This window comes from Squalius cephalus, assembly GCF_949319135.1.
Source record: "Squalius cephalus genome assembly, chromosome: 9".
Lineage (NCBI taxonomy): Eukaryota > Metazoa > Chordata > Actinopteri > Cypriniformes > Leuciscidae > Squalius > Squalius cephalus.
This window is the reverse complement of record NC_137130.1, coordinates 970,001-990,000: the sequence shown is the minus strand read 5'-3', so window position 1 is coordinate 990,000 and position 20,000 is coordinate 970,001. Positions and strand designations below refer to the sequence as shown.

Here is a 20,000-nt window from a genome sequence, read left to right as displayed (position 1 = left end):
AACTCACAAAAAAGGCCTAAATTTAACTCTGCTGCTCTAGGGGGATTTTTTGTCAATGAAATCAATGTACTATATTTTAGTTTGATAATGTTTTTTATTTAATAATTTGTATTTTTAGAGGATTTTTTTTATAGCACATTATATTTCCGCTGTATTTATAATCCATTTATTCACTTTTGAGCATAGACCTGAAAATCAAATTTACAACTTAAACGGTCATAAATCTTGAATGCTTTAGAGCGACAAACAGACTGAGGTTTGATCTTTTTTCAAAGACGACACTTGGCAGATTATTTCTGAAGTGAAAAAAGTGGACTTAAAAAAAGTTACAGAATTTTACGTGTTTTGTTATGAAAAATGCACAAAAATACTATTTTAAATTTTTGTATGAAATATACATTTTTAAAATCATGTTTTCTCTAAAACTGCAAGAAAATCAAAACCATAAATCTAAACAAGTTGTGTTCCAAATTTGAGCCTGATATCTCAAAACATGAGCTTTCAGTGAGATTGTGTTCGGCTGCAGTACCAAACGCTTCCACTAGAGGAAATTCATTTTTCATTTTTGACCGTGAAGAGCACAAGTGTGACTATTTTTTTTACAGGACTATTTAACCTTTTCGAATCATGTCCATGATTTTTTTGTGTGTTCACATATCAAGTCTCAAAACCTTTACTAAGTTTCGTACCATTCCAATGAAGTAAAAAAAAAAAAAAAAAAGTAATTAAAATTTTTGGGTCAAAAATTACGAATTTTCATCTGTACGAAGGTCAAACGTATATAAATCATCTGTTTGAAGGTCAAACGTATATAAATCATCTGTACGAAGGTCAAGCGTATATAAATTATCTGTTTGAAGGTCAAGCGTATATAAAATCATCTGTACGAAGGTCACACGTATATAAATCATCTGTTTGAAGGTCAAGCGTATATAAATCATCTGTTTGAAGGTCAAGCGTATATAAAATCATCTGTACGAAGGTCACACGTATATAAATCATCTGTTTGAAGGTCAAGCGTATATAAATCATCTGTTTGAAGGTCAAGCGTATATAAAATCATCTGTACGAAGGTCACACGTATATAAATCATCTGTTTGAAGGTCAAGCGTATATAAATCATCTGTTTGAAGGTCAAACGTATATAAATCATCTGTACGAAGGTCAAACGTATATAAATCATCTGTACGAAGGTCAAGCGTATATAAATCATCTGTACGAAGGTCAAGCATATATAAATCATCTGTACGAAGGTCAAACGTATATAAATCATCTGTACGAAGGTCAAGCGTATATAAATCATCTGTTTGAAGGTCAAGCATATATAAATCATCTGTACGAAGGTCAAGCGTATATAAATCATCTGTACGAAGGTCAAGCGTATATATAAAGATAAGATAATAAGACTTATGTTCATTTCATAAAGCATTATGGACTGGCTTTATTTTGACATGTTTTTCTGGTAACACTTTACAATAATGTTCATTAGTTAACATTAGTTAATCTATTAACTAACATTAATTAACCATGAGCAATACATTTGTTACTGTATTTGTTCATCTTTGTTAACGTTAGTTAATAAAAAATGCAACTATTCATTATTTGTTCATGTTAGTTCGCAGTGCATTATCTAATGTTAACAAAATTTTAATAAAGTATTAGTAAATGTTGAAATTAACATGAACAAAGAATAATAAATGCTGTATACGTGCAGTTCATTATTAACTAATGTAGTTAACTAATGTTAACTAATGAAGCTTATTGTAAAGCGTTACCGTTTTTCTCTATGCTATTGATGAGTGATGTATAAAACTGTACTTCTGGTTGACAGGATGAGTTGTAGACTTCAGAAAACATGTTTGTCTTCAAGGCAGAAAAAGATAAAGATGTCTGACTGAATGCAATTTGTCTAAAACCTTTTTTCTAGCTATAAAAACTCGACGCACTCTATACTGTATAACAATAACATGTTAAAAGCCAGACTGATGTTTGTCAGATTCTACAGAAATACATGAGAAAGTCCTTGTCAAAGAGAAACTTAAGACAAACTTTCCTCGTCTCCATGGCGATGTTTTAAACTGGTGATGTCATCATTCCAGTCACGTATTCAGACTCTCCCAAGGGTTTCATTCTCCTCTGATGCCTCAGATCTGAAGTTTGTAGTGTCTTTACCTATTTCCACTGAGCGTGTGTTTGTAAAGCTTCTGTTGTGGCACTAAAGGAAGGAACTCAGCGTAATGAGGTTTAACAGCCGCTGTTTTCTTCAACGGATGTGCTTGAGACGAGGACGGAAGCTTTGGGCCTTTACAGGGAAATAATTAAAGGAATACCGTCTCAATTTAGTATCTTTAATACAGTTTTATAATATTTATTGTGTTTTGAAATGTTTTTTCCCCTCATTTTTCTTTAGTTAAAGTTTTAGTCATTTTGTTGTCTGCTTTTGACAGTTTTATTAGTTTTTTTAATACTGAAAACCTTTATATATAATGCATTATAAAAATATTTTAATGTATTAATTATGCCCTATAATGTATTGTATTGTCTCATTAGAAAGTGTAATACATTAAAACTAGTACTATTAAATTGATTAATCGCGATTAATCGCATCTAAAATAAAAGTTTATAAATATATATATATAAAAAAGTGTGTGAATGTAACTTTTATTCTAGATGCGATTAATCGCTATTAATCAATTTGATAGTACAAGTTTTAATGCATTATACATTCTAATGAGACAATACAGTGCATTATAAGGCATAATTAATGTATTAAATTAATTTTATAATACATTTTTTTAATCATATCTAACAAAAGTTTGTCAATATTTTATATATATATATATATAAAAAGTGTGTGAATGTGTATATATATATATATATATATATATATACATATACACAGTATATATATATATATTTACAAACTTTTATTTTAGATGAGATTAATCGTGATTAATCGATTTGACAGTAACACGACAACCAATTTCAGATGTAACAAAGAATCTGCAAATAAGATTTTACCTTATTTATCTAAATATTACATCTATATAAATATTTACCGTATCATTATGAAAAGCTTTATGATGCATAAAGGCTTTAAGTCAAGTGTTACCTGTTTAAAAAATGCTTTTTTTTTTTTTTCAGGTAATTTTTTTAACGAGTTTTAATAACCAGTAGTAACACTGATGACTAATGACAACTGATTTCTGCAGGATATTTTAACGCACAAGTTTGAACACATCTCAAAGGGAAAGGGGTGTGGAAGGGGTTAAAAGGTCTCGATCACATCAACACAAACTACTCAAGCCAATGATTACATCATCATCATCATAATGACCTTTGGCACAATTAAAGCTACTCAGTCCTGGATAAAATAACAAAACAAAGTTCACTTGCGCTCAGTTATTTTGAGCCTCGGTCCAAAACAAACTCATTTTTTGCATGTTTGAATCCTCAGAGGACATCAGCTTATAATCTAACAGCAAATAACCAATGAAAGACTGAAATACTCATGCATTAGAATAAAGCTCTTGAAGTTACTGATGTTTTTGTCATATACAGAACTGTGAACAATCTGAAAACTCTCAAAATCGAGGCCCTGAAAACACTGTTCCTGAGAATACCCTCGATTCTTTCTCCGGGTTTCCATTGACTGAAGCCATTTGGCCTGTTCTGAAAGGGTTTGTGATTCGGGCTCTTCAGGATCCTTGGAGACGAAAGGCCAGTTTGCGGGATCATTCAGCTCTCGAGGCCTTGCAGCTCAGTCTGGTGATGCACCATGAATAGAGATTAGATCAGAGCTCAAACTTCTGAGTCTGAACTCACACGATCTCACCGTCTACATTAACCCTTCAACAACCTGTCAGTCAGAGCAGGAGATCAGTCAAATAATGATTGACATTTGAACTTATGTTCTTTACACTAATGAACCGGTCATGTTGGGGACTGATATGTGAGTTATTATTATTATTATTAATAATATTATGAAACCAGATATCAGGTACAGTGCAGTTCACAACATGACATGAAAGTCAGCTTATAAATTAGTCAACTAATATTTTACATTATAACATATTATTTGCATAATAATAGGCCTAATAATAATAATAAAGTATTATTAGTAGTAAAATACCAGATAAAACATCAAGACATTTGAACTTGAATTTTTAATTTGAATTATTTGCATAGTAATAATAATAATAATAATACTTTTTAATATTATTAATATTATTACGCTAAAAAAATCACATGATCAATAAGCTATGACAACATATGCTTTTACATTGCTTTAACTCATCAAAATAATTTAAGCAATTTTTAAGCAAGTTATACAAGATTCAACACATTTTTAAGTCAGTTTAATGTCATTTAAGTTTAAATGACTTTAACATCCAAGTTGATTGTACTTAATAATTTAATGCAGCAACTTTCTTACACTGTAAACAATTATTTTCATGATTTATCACAACTTTTTTTTCTTTAGTCAAATCAAATTCGATAAAATTAGGTAATTAGATAATTAATGTGGTTCAGATAACATAATATTTTGAGATTCTGTTGATTAAACCAATCTCCTTCTTTGTATTAACTAAAAAAAAATAGTTTCAATAAACTCAAAATTTTAAGGCAACCAGGTTACTTTTTTAAGTTAAACCAACAATTATTTTTTACAGTGTTAGAGTGAATATTATTATTATCATTATTATTAGTCAACTTATAAATTAATCAACTAATGGTTGAAATTTGAACTTATTTCATTTATGCTAAATTAACTGGTCATGCTATGATTTGCATGTATTAGAGTTAATATGTGATAAATATATAAATATTAATACTGTATACAATAACAATAAAATAATAGTCATCATCATAATAATCATAACTATTATATTATAAGTCAGCTTAGAGTTTTTGTTTATTAAACCAATCACCTTTGTTGTATTAATGTCAATGTCAATGTCACTTCTATTTGTATAACACATGTTGACCAATGTGCTTTACATCATCTCCGTAAGATAGACAATATAGACACAGAGTAGACTATATAGTATAGACAAGAAATAGTACAATAGCAATAGAATAAAAATAATACAATGAAAAGGAAGAATAGGCCATGCCAAACAAAAGTGTCTTAAGGTGTACTTTAAAAACATGTATTCATTTTAAGCAAATTTTGAGTTGTTGATCTCAAGGTTCTTCCTATCTGATAAATAAGTCTGTGCAAGGCCATGAAGAGATGTATACACCAATAAAAGAAGTTTAAAATCAATCCTATATTGTACAGAAAGCCAATGTAAAGACGTTTTCACGTTTTTTTAATATCCATTAATAATCTAATAACATTAATAAAAGTTTTGAACCTTTTGCAGTCGCAGAATAGATGCTTGACGACTAACTCAATTGTTTACTTTAAATGAACTCATAAATTTAACTGGTAACTTACTTTTTTAAGTTACAGTGTAGGGAGGGGGAGGGGTTTGGGGGAGGGGGAGAGGTGAATCCCTGAATCCCTGCTGGTGACGTCACGCGCGTGCACCTACTGTGAGTGAGTCAGTCGGTGTGAGCTCGCTCGCGGAGTCAGCGTTCCCGTTACCCGTTAAACTCTCAACACAGTTGATGTGACTCCTGCAGAAGTGCTGGAACGCTTGAAAAATGGGTATGTGAACTTATAAACCGAGTTTATTAAATACTTTCACGCTGTAGTTTGAAAGTTTGAGCGTTTTTTTCCCTCAGACTGTGACAGTTAGTTAGTTTACCTCAGAACGGACGCGCGCGCGAATGTTGTTGGAAATATACGTATTTTTTCCCGCTTTGTTTCTGTAAAGTGTTTGTATTTCTTTGTATCTGACACAGTTCGAGAGTGGTCGGCATTACTCTAGGTAACTGAGCAGCTCTGAGAAGTGAGATTATGGATTACACTAAAGAGATTTGATTTAAACAACCGCATCTCATGTCAGCTATAAACAAGAGTAGGCTGAAGTAAACGGTGTAACACATTGCAGTCTGACAGCAGTTTGCTATTTTATTTTGTTGTGCCCAGCTAACAAAAATATGTTATTAGAGCGCTTTTGCTAACGTTCCCATTAATAAAGTAATAAACATTATTTCTGAATGTTCTCCGAGCGTTCAAACCGTCCATTTAAATGTTTAAAATGTTTTTTAAATGTTTAAAAAAAAAAAATCTTGGTTATTCGAACGTTAAAGAAACATTAGATTTTATAATTCTTCAAACATTTTGGAAACGTTACATTTGAATGTTCTCTGAACGTTCTGAAACATATATAAAAAAAAAAACGTTACTCATCTTAAACCGTTTCAGAAAAAAACATAGTCCATGAACGATGTATAGGCTAAATAATGTTTTTTGCTAACGTTTAGAGAACATTATTAACTTTGAACGAATTAACGAACGTTCTATTAATGTTACTGGAAGAAAGTTTGTTCTTAGTAAGTTATAGAGGAACGTTCTCTGTCAGCTAGGCAAACAGTGTTTTCTTGCAATTCTGTTTGAAAATGGAATTTTCCATTCATCTGAGCTCGATCTACACCTAATCCATCTTATTAGGATTGTTCGTTTTTAATAAGCAAATGCAAACCCAGTTTGGCGAAGAAAATCCTAGACCTGCGAGTGCTGTTCCTGTGCATCTATAACTCAATCAGTGGTTCTTTTTATCTGGCTTTGCTTTAGTTCACAGGATTTACATTGAACATCCAGCAACCGCATTGTTAACCATACAAAGAGTAATATCATTTACATAATGTGATTTTGTCGATGGTTTTTGAGGTTAAAGGGATAGTTGGGATAGCCATCCTAGGTGTATGACTTTCTTCTTTCAGACAAACACAATCAGAGTTATATAAAAATATCCTGTCTCTCAAGCTTTATAACGGGAGTGAACAGTAACGTTATTAACTTTTATTACTTTAAAGGTTATTACTTTATTACAGCCTTTATTAAAACCTGGAGCCGTATGGATTACTTTTGTGATGGGTGGATGCACTTTGTTGGGGTTCAAACAGGGTTCGTTTGAAGGGCTTGAATTATTGAAAGACAATATATGTGAAATTAGAGTTTAATTTTATTGATAAAACAATATTATCACACAAAATCAACGCTGCAACCCGTCTGATGTAGATAGGCATTTCACATGGTTTTGAGCGTGATAAATATCCGAGGATATGATAGCCTACATCTTTCTTTCTTCAGGCCAATCATATATTCATGGGAGAAAAATCATTTTGAATAAGGAAAGCGATATCTTTGTCATAGTATCTTTTCAATGGTTAAAGTTTCCACAGTCATTGCATGTGCTGCACTTTATTAGTTCCATTTTGTTCAATTAGTTTATTTTTGTTTATCTGTTTACCTTAAGATGATAAGTGCGATCTCTTGAAAACCAGAAAAGTAGTGCTTGAAAAGTCCATGAATAGAATTTCATTTTACAACGTCTGTACGAACCCTTTACTCCCATTATGGATATTTTTTAATATAACTGATTATGTTCGACTGAAACTCATCTAGGATGGCTTAAGGGTGATTAAATGTCATTTTTGGGTGAATTAACCCTTTAAGGGCATCACAACCTGTCATGCAATCACCCGTTTAATTTGACAAGCTTCTACCGAGTGACAGATGAATTTAGTTTGAAAGAGTTTGGTAGGATGCACAAACTTTGACACGAACAGCAAAAGAAATGGGAGGATTTTCTCTTCCCTTTCAAATGTTGTCTAGTGTGTTAATGCACAGTTATCCATTTATTTGCACTCCGCATTGTTTTGCCTGCTGTCTCTGACCCATCCGTCCCAGCGTAAAGTCTTGTGTAATATGTCCTGCAGATGTTTGAGTAGATGTGGAGGATCTGAGCGAGGAGAATAGTCTGTATTGTGAGTTTCCACTCTGAAACGGGCAGATGAGGAGAGGCGCCACTTCCACGGATGTTTACCAGTATTTAAAAGCTCCCGACTGAATTATGGGCTTTGGGACAGTGAGAAGGGCTGTGGGCCAGATGGGCTCTCGCGCTGAGACGAGGATAAACGCTCTCGCCGCCTCTGTTCACGCTCAGACCTCAGGAATCTGTCTCTGCACTTGGTTATTCGATTATTAACCTGTTTTTAGTTTCAGCACAATATCATTTGTTATGCAATATTGCAGTGTTTATTATGAATGACTTACAGGTGCACATCATTATTGTGTTAAAGTCCCACTGAAGTGTCTTGGATCGCGCAGCTTTGTTTGATGCGTTGATGAAATTTCCACTGAAACAGGAAGCTAAGGCGGGACATATTGAATGGCTCCTCCCCCTTTTCAAATAGCCAATAGCGTTTAGTTTCCCTCACAGGCTGACAGCACATGGAAGCGAGCGCTGATGATACACTGGATTCAGTAGTGGAGGATTCATTCATTTCATTCTTATCCAGTGTACAGTTGGACAACGGAATAAAACTGGAGCGTTTGAACACACTCCCAACACACACTGCTCTGTGTCTGTCAGTGGTCGCTGTGGTCAGGTGGTGTTTATAGCAGAGGGGGCGGAGCTTTAGATTCTAGAGAGCATTTGATTGGACAGAAGATGTGATGAGACGCAGTGATGTCATAAAAATCCCTGATCCATTTTAGCGAAAGTGAGAGACTAAGTTTTGAATGCTTTATCTCCTAAATGCAAATTTTGTCATTGTTTTGGAACACACCAACTTATTCATAACCTTAAAGCTAACATATTTATACTAAAAGATAAAAACCTTAAATTAATATTTAAGGGGGCCTTTAAATTCATGTGGCTCATAATCTTGAATCAGAATAAGATGTCACGGGGCAACCTGTCACTCACATGAGATCAGCCAATAGCAAACCACAACCATCCAATCAATTCCCCACAGACACGATCAAGCCCCGCCCACATTTGTACGTGTTCCAGAAGCGTTTTATTCGGATATACGGCACAATAGAGGAGAGAAGACTATTGCAACTTCCATTTCATGGTGACTTTAAAGCAACACTAAAGATTATTTTTTACCTTAAAATAATGTTTCCAAAATGGTTTCAGTGGTTCATCAAGTCGTAACAGGGTGAACGGCACTTCTGCATTCGCTTTGCAGCCCTTTATCGGCTATAACCACACTATGCAAGTTTGCCAGATCGGGTCGCGTTTCTGTAGTTCTAATGAGACAAATTTGACTTGCTTTACGGCAAGCGTTATAATAGTCATTATCTTCGTTTCTGATGTCACAATACTTCATACTTTCATATATCATGCATCATACTCTACCTTGTCTGTGGACATCGTTCATTCCAAAGCCGGTGCCGGTCCTGGGTGAACAAATAGCGTGCGTGTGACGGTAGGCTAAATGATTTACGACAGCGGTAATGGACAATTCCACTTCCAACCTGTAGGGGGAGCGCAGAGGAAAAGTGCTTTGGTGTTGCTTTAAAGCAAAAGTTCAGTTCAGTCATTAGTTTCTCACCCCAGTGTTGTTTCCAAACCTGAATGCTGTTATTTCGTCTTTGGAAAACAAAGGTAGATGTTTTGGAGGAGCTTCATGCAGCTCTTGGAGATTCGTCCAAAACAAGAAATTAACAACTTACAGGTTTGGAATGGCATGAGGTTGAGCGAATGTGCTGAATTATTGCTTTAAATGCTCACGCTGATAACTTGCAAGCCAACATCTTGTTTTTATTTACTCTTTGAAGTATTTTCCTCGTTAAGTCGACGTGGTTTCACCGCTTGTTTTTTATGGCATGAGCTGAGGCCTGTGTTTGTTGAGTTCTCCAGAAATGCTGGGAGGAAACTGGCAGGAGCGAGGAAGCAGACACGGGCCGAGCGGGTTCGATTCAAGCCGTCGCAGCTGACAGCGTGAGGATGCGTGAGAGCTTTGGTTTGTTCTCGCTCACAGCACTGGCTTTGTGTGTGTAGTTCATCGGCCTCGTCTTTGTGTGACTCCAGAGACTGTTATCGTGAGGTCTGGAGATCCTGAAGAGAATAAAGCAGTGAATGAGTGATTCCTGCACTGCAGCTGCATGCTATAGTTACACAAACCCACTTACTGTTACACCACTGATAGACGTTTGATTCTGTGGATATTGTTCAGATTTTACAAATGGCTGCTTTTGTGTTTCTCACAAAGTAATGAATGCATTTTAGTGGGGCAACGGATCACAAATTTACGGTCTTCGATACCACATAAAAAACTTCTAGCCTAACTGATAAAGTTCAAAGATTATTAAAAACAAGTGAACAGTCAGTAATAAAATAAGAACAAATACACAATTTTATAAGCAGAGATTAATACTAAATAACAAAGTTACAAAGTCTAACAGTAGTGTTCCGTGACAGAAATGAATAATTAAGCCTAAATGTAAAATAACACTTTATTTTGTATATTAACAGTAATGACACAGACGACAGCAGGAATATTAGGCTGCTGTCACTTTAAGACTGCATATACTGACAAACATCCGGATTCTTTCTCAACTGTTCTCTGATGACAGAACTGAGAGAATACTTGCCGTGTGTGTGTCCGTTCAAGGGCAAGGAAACGCGAAAGAGGAATCAATTATGAAATTAATCAATTAGTCAATTCTGTGTTCGAGCGCTGTCTGAAACACACCTCTCTCTCTCTCTCTCTCTCTCTCTCTCTCTCTCTCTCTCTGCGTGCGCGCGCTTCGAGTGTGTGTACGGTTGTGCGTACAGATAACGCGCGAGTCCTGATTTTCGCCTCTACTTTCGCGTTTAAAATTGTTTGAATGTGTAAATTGGCAAGACAAAACCCATCCAAATGATAAACTCACTCTAAAATGGTTAAATTTAGCAGTTAATCCGCGAATCCGAACCGTGGGGCGCTGATCCGTACGGCTCAACTGCGATCCGTTGCACCCCTAATGCATTTCCAACACGCGTGGTCATGTAAACGCGTTAACCCGTTTTCTATTATCGGTCATAAACGGCTTAAAGGAGAACTCCGGTCAATTTTAACATTGAGCTCATTTTTTTGTACATTTGGAGTGCTGTCAGTACAGAGAACAACGACAAAAATCGGTGTTGCCTACACCGTGTTATCCTCTTTTTAAAATCTGCACCCTGTTGACTTCAATGGGGCGAGTTTTAAACCTGCTTTTAGCCTCTTAACATCCTTGATGTGTCCTTACAAGTGCACAGAAAATGTGAGTGATTCCTTCAGAGTGAACACGAGTGAATCTGACTGCAGTAGATGTGAAAGATATGTATAAAAATGATGTTATTTAAGCCAGCGCAAATACCTGTGTTTACATCCTGTTTTTCGGTTGAAGTCCAAAGTAGTCGATTGCAGAGTTCACGCGCGTGATCATAGGTATTAAACCTATGCGTGTGAACTCTGCAATCGACTACTTTGGACTTCAACCGAAAAACAGGAAGAAAATACAGGTATTTGCGCTGGCTTAAATAACATCATTTTTATCTTTCACATCTACTGCAGTCAGATTCACTCGTGTTCACTCAGAAGGAATCACTCACATTTTCTGTGCACTTGTAAGGACACATCAAGGATGTTAAGAGGCTAAAAGCAGGTTTAAAACTCGCCCCATTGAAGTCAACAGGGTGCAGATTTTAAAAAGAGGATAACACGGTGTAGGCAACACCGATTTTTGTCGTTGTTCTCTGTACTGACAGCACTCCAAATGTACAAAAAAATGAGCTCAATGTTAAAATTGACCGGAGTTCTCCTTTAAGAATAAACCGATCGACAGAGTTAGATTTTCGCCCATTACCCCGATTTCGCCCGGCATGTGAACACCTTAACCTGCGTTCGGTCGGCTTATTGAAGTGCGCAGGTGTCATACGCCAGAGCAAAGCGTTCTTATACGGCAGATTTAAGCACACCCCGCCACAGCGAGTGTTTTCGGTAGGGAAGGAGAAATATATCGCAAACTTCGACTTAGAATGAGTCTGAAAGTGCAAGACACTGTGAAATACTCTGGGGTTTTAATGCTTTATTTAACATCCAACCTGTTCCAAACATCCAAACACATGGATGCTTAACTTTTGAGCAGTCCTGTAATCGCGGTTTACTTGCAGTGCTAGGCTATTGATTTGCATGTAAACTGGTAAAATCAGGTTATTTTAATCAACTGATTTATCAGCGTATTGGTGTGCGTGTAAACCTGCGCAATGTTTGTGCAGTGCGTTCAGGGTTACTTCACTAATTCACTTTGCTTGATTCAAATGCAACTCTTTTTGACAAACTCATTAAAAGAACTGGTTCATACGAGTCATTTATAATTGAATCAGAACACAGATCATGTGTGTGGTTGCGTGCAGCCTGCAAAAGACATCGCATTAGAAAAGTCTTTTGTGGTGCACGAAAACCGACCAATTTTTAGCTTTTACGTGCAGTTTAGGGTTAAAAAGGTATACATTTTAAAATATATTCCATTACAAAACAGTTACTTTAAATTGTAATAATATTTCACAACTTTACTGTTTTTAATGTATTTTTTTGGTCACATAAATGCAGTCTTTGTGAGCAGAAGAGACTCTTTACAAAAGCATAAATGTTACAGACTCCAAATTAATTATTTAACAATTCAGTTAATTTCATTGTAAACTATCACTTCTTTATATTGTATTTATTTTATTTCTTTGAACCAGTGAGTTAGAAGCGATCACACCTAGTCAGAATCTGAAGTACAGCTTCAGTTCTCTCTTTAGCTGTTCTCGTTCTCTTGTGGACAGTCATTTTTTAAGCACGACATAATGGACTCCTGGAAAGATTTAGTCACTTTTAAGCATTTACATTTTGCCTCAGTGTTTACAACATCCAGACCAGCATGAGCAACATATTGGCTTGTAATGAAATGTTTTGATTTGATTCACAGGAGAGCATATATATTTAAAATCTCTGGGTGTGTTTGTATTTGTGTTGTTTGATTTGGTGGTTGATTCATAATCTGTCAAGTTTTGCAGGAAATATGTCATCTATTTGTCAGAAGTAATTTCTGTCTTGTGTCGGTTGATGACTCTCTCCGGCGATGTGCCAGTGTGGTTTTCCTAAAGTCAACATGAAATCCGAATTTACCCTATTTTCTTCCATAAGCCATGTTTCTTGTCTTGTTGTGCATTGTCCAAAGGAAAACACTGTAATCTTGGTAATCTTTTATCAAAATGCTCCACCTCTGAAACTCTCCTGACCTTGCAGATTCGTAACACCCACTTTGTTTCAATAAATTCCTGATGGATAAAATCAAGATCCTCCTCCTTTTTCTGTTGAAGATTCTGTTTTGAAAATGCATCACATTATGGAAGTTAAATGGATTGCAAATGGCATTTCATATTGACTTTTTAAAAGAGTTAATTCACCCAAAACTGAATTTACTCACTCTCATGTTGTTCCGAACCATTGACCGTAAAAGCAACTACCACTTTGTTGCTTCAAAAAGTTCAGAGATCGTACGCATCATGTTTGAGCTTCAGCGAGAACCAATGAGGTTCATTCTCGTGTTACGCATCACTTTGCGCTTTAGCAAGAACCAATGAGGTTCATTCTCGTGTTACGCATCACTTTGCGCTTTAGCAAGAACCAATGAGGTTCATTCTCGTGTTACGCATCACTTTGCGCTTTAGCAAGAACCAATGAGGTTCATTCTCGTGTTACGCATCACTTTGAGCTTCAGCAAGAACCAATGAGGTTCATTCTCGTGTTACGCATCACGTTTGAGCTTCAGCAAGAACCAATGAGGTTCATTCTCGTGTTACGCATCACTTTGCGCTTTAGCAAGAACCAATGAGGTTCATTCTCGTGTTACGCATCACTTTGCGCTTTAGCAAGAACCAATGAGGTTCATTCTCGTGTTACGCATCACTTTGCGCTTTAGCAAGAACCAATGAGGTTCATTCTCGTGTTACACATCACTTTGAGCTTCAGCAAGAACCAATGAGGCTCATTCTCGTGTTACGCAGCACGTTTGAGCTTCAGCAAGAACCAATGAGGCTCATTCTCGTGTTACGCATCACTTTGCGCTTTAGCAAGAACCAATGAGGTTCATTCTCGTGTTACGCATCACTTTGCGCTTTAGCAAGAACCAATGAGGTTCATTCTCGTGTTACGCATCACTTTGCGCTTTAGCAAGAACCAATGAGGTTCATTCTCGTGTTACGCATCACTTTGCGCTTTAGCAAGAACCAATGAGGTTCATTCTCGTGTTACGCATCACTTTGAGCTTCAGCAAGAACCAATGAGGTTCATTCTCGTGTTACGCATCACGTTTGAGCTTCAGCAAGAACCAATGAGGTTCATTCTCGTGTTACGCATCACTTTGCGCTTTAGCAAGAACCAATGAGGTTCATTCTCGTGTTACGCATCACTTTGCGCTTTAGCAAGAACCAATGAGGTTCATTCTCGTGTTACGCATCACTTTGCGCTTTAGCAAGAACCAATGAGGTTCATTCTCGTGTTACGCATCACTTTGAGCTTCAGCAAGAACCAATGAGGTTCATTCTCGTGTTACGCATCACTTTGCGCTTTAGCAAGAACCAATGAGGTTCATTCTCGTGTTACGCATCACTTTGAGCTTCAGCAAGAACCAATGAGGCTCATTCTCGTGTTACGCAGCACGTTTGAGCTTCAGCAAGAACCAATGAGGTTCATTCTCGTGTTACGCATCACTTTGCGCTTTAGCAAGAACCAATGAGGTTCATTCTCGTGTTACGCATCACGTTTGAGCTTCAGCAAGAACCAATGAGGTTCATTCTCGTGTTACGCATCACTTTGCGCTTTAGCAAGAACCAATGAGGTTCATTCTCGTGTTACGCATCACGTTTGAGCTTTAGCAAGAACCAATGAGGTTCATTCTCGTGTTACGCATCACGTTTGAGCTTCAGCAAGAACCAATGAGGTTCATTCTCGTGTTACGCATCACTTTGCGCTTTAGCAAGAACCAATGAGGTTCATTCTCGTGTTACGCATCACTTTGCGCTTTAGCAAGAACCAATGAGGTTCATTCTCGTGTTACGCATCACTTTGAGCTTCAGCAAGAACCAATGAGGTTCATTCTCGTGTTACGCATCACGTTTGAGCTTCAGCAAGAACCAATGAGGTTCATTCTCGTGTTACGCATCACTTTGCGCTTTAGCAAGAACCAATGAGGTTCATTCTCGTGTTACGGATCACTTTGAGCTTCAGCAAGAACCAATGAGGTTCATTCTCGTGTTACGCATCACGTTTGAGCTTTAGCAAGAACCAATGAGGTTCATTCTCGTGTTACGCATCACGTTTGAGCTTCAGCAAGAACCAATGAGGTTCATTCTCGTGTTACGCATCACGTTTGAGCTTCAGCAAGAACCAATGAGGTTCGTTCTCGTGTTACGCATCACGTTTGAGCTTCAGCGAGAACCAATGAGGTTCATTCTCATGTTACGCATCACGTTTGAGCTTCAGCAAGAACCAATGAGGTTCGTTCTCGTGTTACGCATCACGTTTGAGCTTCAGCGAGAACCAATGAGGTTCATTCTCATGTTACGCATCACGTTTGAGCTTCAGCAAGAACCAATGAGGTTCATTCTCATGTTACGCATCACGTTTGAGCTTCAGCAAGAACCAATGAGGCTCATTCTCGTGTTACGCATCACGTTTGAGCTTCAGCAAGAACCAATGAGGTTCATTCTCGTGTTACGCATCACGTTTGAGCTTCAGCAAGAACCAATGAGGCTCATTCTCGTGTTACGCATCACGTTTGAGCTTCAGCAAGAACCAATGAGGTTCATTCTCGTGTTACGCATCACGTTTGAGCTTCAGCAAGAACCAATGAGGTTCGTTCTCGTGTTACGCATCACGTTTGAGCTTCAGCAAGAACCAATGAGGTTCATTCTCATGTTACGCATCACGTTTGAGCTTTAGCAAGAACCAATGAGGTTCATTCTCGTGTTACGCATCACTTTGCGCTTTAGCAAGAACCAATGAGGTTCATTCTCGTGTTACGCATCACGTTTGAGCTTCAGCAAGAACCAATGAGGTTCATTCTCGTGTTACGCATCACGTTTGAGCTTCAGCAAGAACCAATGAGGTTCGTTCTCGTGTTACGCATCACGTTTGAGCTTCAGCAAGAACCAATGAGGTTCATTCTCATGTTACGCATCACGTTTGAGCTTCAGCAAGAACCAATGAGGTTCGTTCTCGTGTTACGCATCACGTTTGAGCTTCAGCAAGAACCAATGAGGTTCGTTCTCGTGTTACGCATCACGTTTGAGCTTCAGCAAGAACCAATGAGGTTCATTCTCATGTTACGCATCACGTTTGAGCTTTAGCAAGAACCAATGAGGCTCATTCTCGTGTTGCGCATCACGTTTGAGCTTCAGCAAGAACCAATGAGGTTCATTCTCGTGTTACGCATCACGTTTGAGCTTCAGCAAGAACCAATGAGGTTCGTTCTCGTGTTACGCATCACGTTTGAGCTTCAGCAAGAACCAATGAGGTTCATTCTCATGTTACGCATCACGTTTGAGCTTCAGCAAGAACCAATGAGGTTCGTTCTCGTGTTACGCATCACGTTTGAGCTTCAGCAAGAACCAATGAGGTTTTACTGTGCAGCGTAGCGCTAAAGAAACAAATGTGGCATGACATGTCCTGCTTGGTTATGACTCCTATAATCTTCTCCCAAAAGTAGTTCACTGGTCCTGTCCATCATGTTTATTTGTTTCTCTTCATAATCACAGTGCACACAAAGAGGAGCATTGTGAATTGTGATATGAAATGATATGGAAGCGGCAGTGCCGAGTGGGAGTGCTTGCTCAAGCATGGCCAATTTCCCTCACATTTGGGCATCAAAGAACCATTCAGAAGACAAGAGGGACAAGAGCGAGTCGAATTTGCGGCCCTCCCCTGAATCGTTTCAGAGCCACATGATGGAGCTAGCAAGAGCTCAAAAGTGTTCGTCAGAACTTTATAAATTAGTGCTACTGAAAGCTCCAGACTTCAGTGGTTTGGCCTTTCCAATCCAAATGTCAGTGAAAAGGTTTAAAGGGCAAACCTGTTATTTATGATGAACGTCTCAATAGAAAGATCAACCTCCTTTATTTGCATTCATTTTTTATTTAAAGATCCCCTGTGGTGAATATCAGGTTTTTAATGTTGTTTACATGTCTATGTGGTGTTTTTAATATGCTTTATGACAAACCATGTGTAAATTCATCAGTCAACACCATTGCAGAGTATTTTCTCCTAATTTGGATAATATTCATGGATCCGCATATTAAATGAAACAAGAGTGTAGAGTTACATTCAAGCTATTTTAAGGCATAAAGAAATTATTTTCCCAGGTCAAAATGTCATTTTGAAGATCAAAGATGAGTTTTAAGGGATAAAATGATTGACTACAGTGGGACTTTAAGAATTAATTTTTGTCAGTTTCATGAGTGAAGATGATTTGGGATGTTTTTCCCCAAATTTTTTGGCATTATGTAATGTTATTAAATAGAATGGTTGACTGCTGTCAAGACCTTGAAAATACCCTTCATTAGGCCTAATAATGTGCAAACTTTCAGGAAAAGGTTTAAAATAGTTTATTTTATTTTTTTCAGTTTATTTTTATTTTTTTATCTGAAATAGTGATTCGTATTTATGCTTTAGTTTGCGATGAACGTGCTGAAACCTTGCTGAAATTATTCACATAACATTACAGCACATATTCGATGTACATTTTTTCCATTTAGCATTGCTGTACTATTTTGATGTGGACTGTATCGATGGAAAACTGTGAAAAATAAATCAATATGTTTTTCCCTGCTGACCTATTTACATTGCTGTACGCCAAGAACAGAAACCAGGACATAAAGAATATGTAAACAACAATCAGTCATTTTTAGGTTTCTGGGTCAGTGCTAGAGAGAATCAAGCTTTTGATTAGACATTTCAGCAGCTGGTAGAAGACCTGTCAATCATATGAATGGAAGGATGTGATTGGGTCCTGCATTGAGGGTTGGACTATAGAATTCAGACTCTAAACTCTGATTGGATGAGTATCATTCAAAGTTGTGAAGAAGCTGATAAACATCATATAATCCTCTTTATTTCACATTATCCAATGTTTATTCATCCTCCTGATAGCTGTGATAATGTTTACCACTGTAAACATTTATTTTTGTAAATACAATACTATTTATATTAGTACAGAAAACATTTGTGTTACTTGCGATTTCTTTTTCTTTGTAATTTTTAATTAACTTTACTAGCAATTTCTGAGTGACAGTAGTTTCTGCTCCAATTTTTTCCATGATAGAAAAATGTTGACACATTTATTACTCATTTTAAACGTCATTTGTGGGGAATGTAGTGTCGTTTTCCTGTTATCTGGTGTGCTACGTTTCTTCAGTGTGTTCTTCCTGGCTGGAACTCAAATCCCTGCATGAAATGATATCTCTCCTCCTTTGCTCATATTTCTTGGCTTTGGGCTTTTCAAAACATGCTACGTCGTTTGAAGTGAAAGACCCTCAAGTAGTCGCGATCTTTCTGAACCCAACTGCACTCATTTGCCACAGAAATAAATGGGGAAGCTTTCCCCCCCACATTTCCGTGGTCTTGGTTTGAACTGTCTGAGTGAAAGTTATTGGGAATGTGGCTTTAAAGGGAGTCGAAAGGCCTGAAGATTTTGGCAGCGGGCCTGTGGAGCTCATTCAAGACTTCACAGATAGCTCTTTGTGCTCCGCTCATTTACTGTCGCTGCTAGTAGACAAAAGCCTCTGAATCTCTTCATTTGGCCACCGAGGAGCCCTTAACATGTGAATGGCCTGATGGAATCGCCACCGACTCTCAATTCACAGCCGCAATAAGAAACCCAAACTGAAAACCATAGGTTTGTTTCTGGAGAAAATGAGAATGTATGCCTGTGTAGAACTTGGTTGCTTACTGTTTTAAGTCAAAAGAGTTCATTCACATGTCTCTGCACTTTAAAAAACACTGGATTTTGTGTTGTTTTCAACCCAAGGGTTGGGTAAATATAGGACAGAACACATGTTGGGTTAATTTTACCCAGCTGATTGGGTTGTTTATTTAACCCAGCATATTGGGTTGATTTAATCCATCATACTGGGTTGATTAATTTTTAATATAGTACTATTTTTTTTTTTTTTTTTTTTTTTTTTTTTTTTTAATACATGAGTTAATGTTTACGGATTAACTTAAAACCAGCGATAAATAACTCAACCCCTGGGTTGTTTTATCTGACCCAGGATCTGGGTAACACAAAAACTACTCAAACACTGGGTTGTTACGTCTGACCCAGGATCTGGGTTACACAAACACTACCCAAACACTGGGTTGTTACGTCTGACCCAGGATCTGGGTTACACAAAAACTACCCAAACACTGGGTTGTTACGTCTGACCCAGGATCTGGGTAACACAAAAACTACCCAAACACTGGGTTGTTACGTCTGACCCAGGATCTGGGTAACACAAAATCTACTCAAACACTGGGTTGTTACGTCTGACCCAGGATCTGGGTAACACAAAATCTACCCAAACACTGGGTTGTTACGTCTGACCCAGGATCTGGGTTACACAAAAACTACCCAAACACTGGGTTGTTACGTCTGACCCAGGATCTGGGTAACACAAAAACTACCCAAACACTGGGTTGTTACGTCTGACCCAGGATCTGGGTAACACAAAATCTACTCAAACACTGGGTTGTTACGTCTGACCCAGGATCTGGGTAACACAAAAACTACCCAAACACTGGGTTGTTACGTCTGACCCAGGATCTGGGTAACACAAAAACTATCCAAACACTGGGTTGTTACAACTGACCCAGGATCTGGGTAACACAAAAACTGCCCAAACACTGGGTTGTTACGTCTGACCCAGGATCTGGGTAACACAAAAACTATCCAAACACTGGGTTGTTACAACTGACCTAGGATTTGGGTAACACAAAAACTGCCCAAACGCTGAAAAATAACCCCAAAAATTGACCCAAAAGGCTCAATCCAGGATTTGGGTAGAAAAAATAACCCAATATTTTTTAGAGTGTGGTCT

General features: G+C 37.3%; 1 protein-coding gene across 2 annotated transcripts in view; it reads left to right on the top strand.

Annotated features, from left to right (window-relative positions):
- Positions 1 to 5,517: 5,517 nt before the first annotated feature.
- The window catches only part of gpm6bb (glycoprotein M6Bb), a 47,148-nt gene continuing 32,665 nt past the window's right edge, over positions 5,518 to 20,000 (top strand). For both annotated transcript variants that reach the window (XM_079881866.1, XM_079881868.1), the window contains exon 1: positions 5,518 to 5,656. In XM_079881866.1, the coding sequence (XP_079737992.1) occupies positions 5,653 to 5,656 (4 nt within the window). In that variant the 5' untranslated portion in view covers positions 5,518 to 5,652. The remainder of the gene's footprint in view (positions 5,657 to 20,000) is intronic.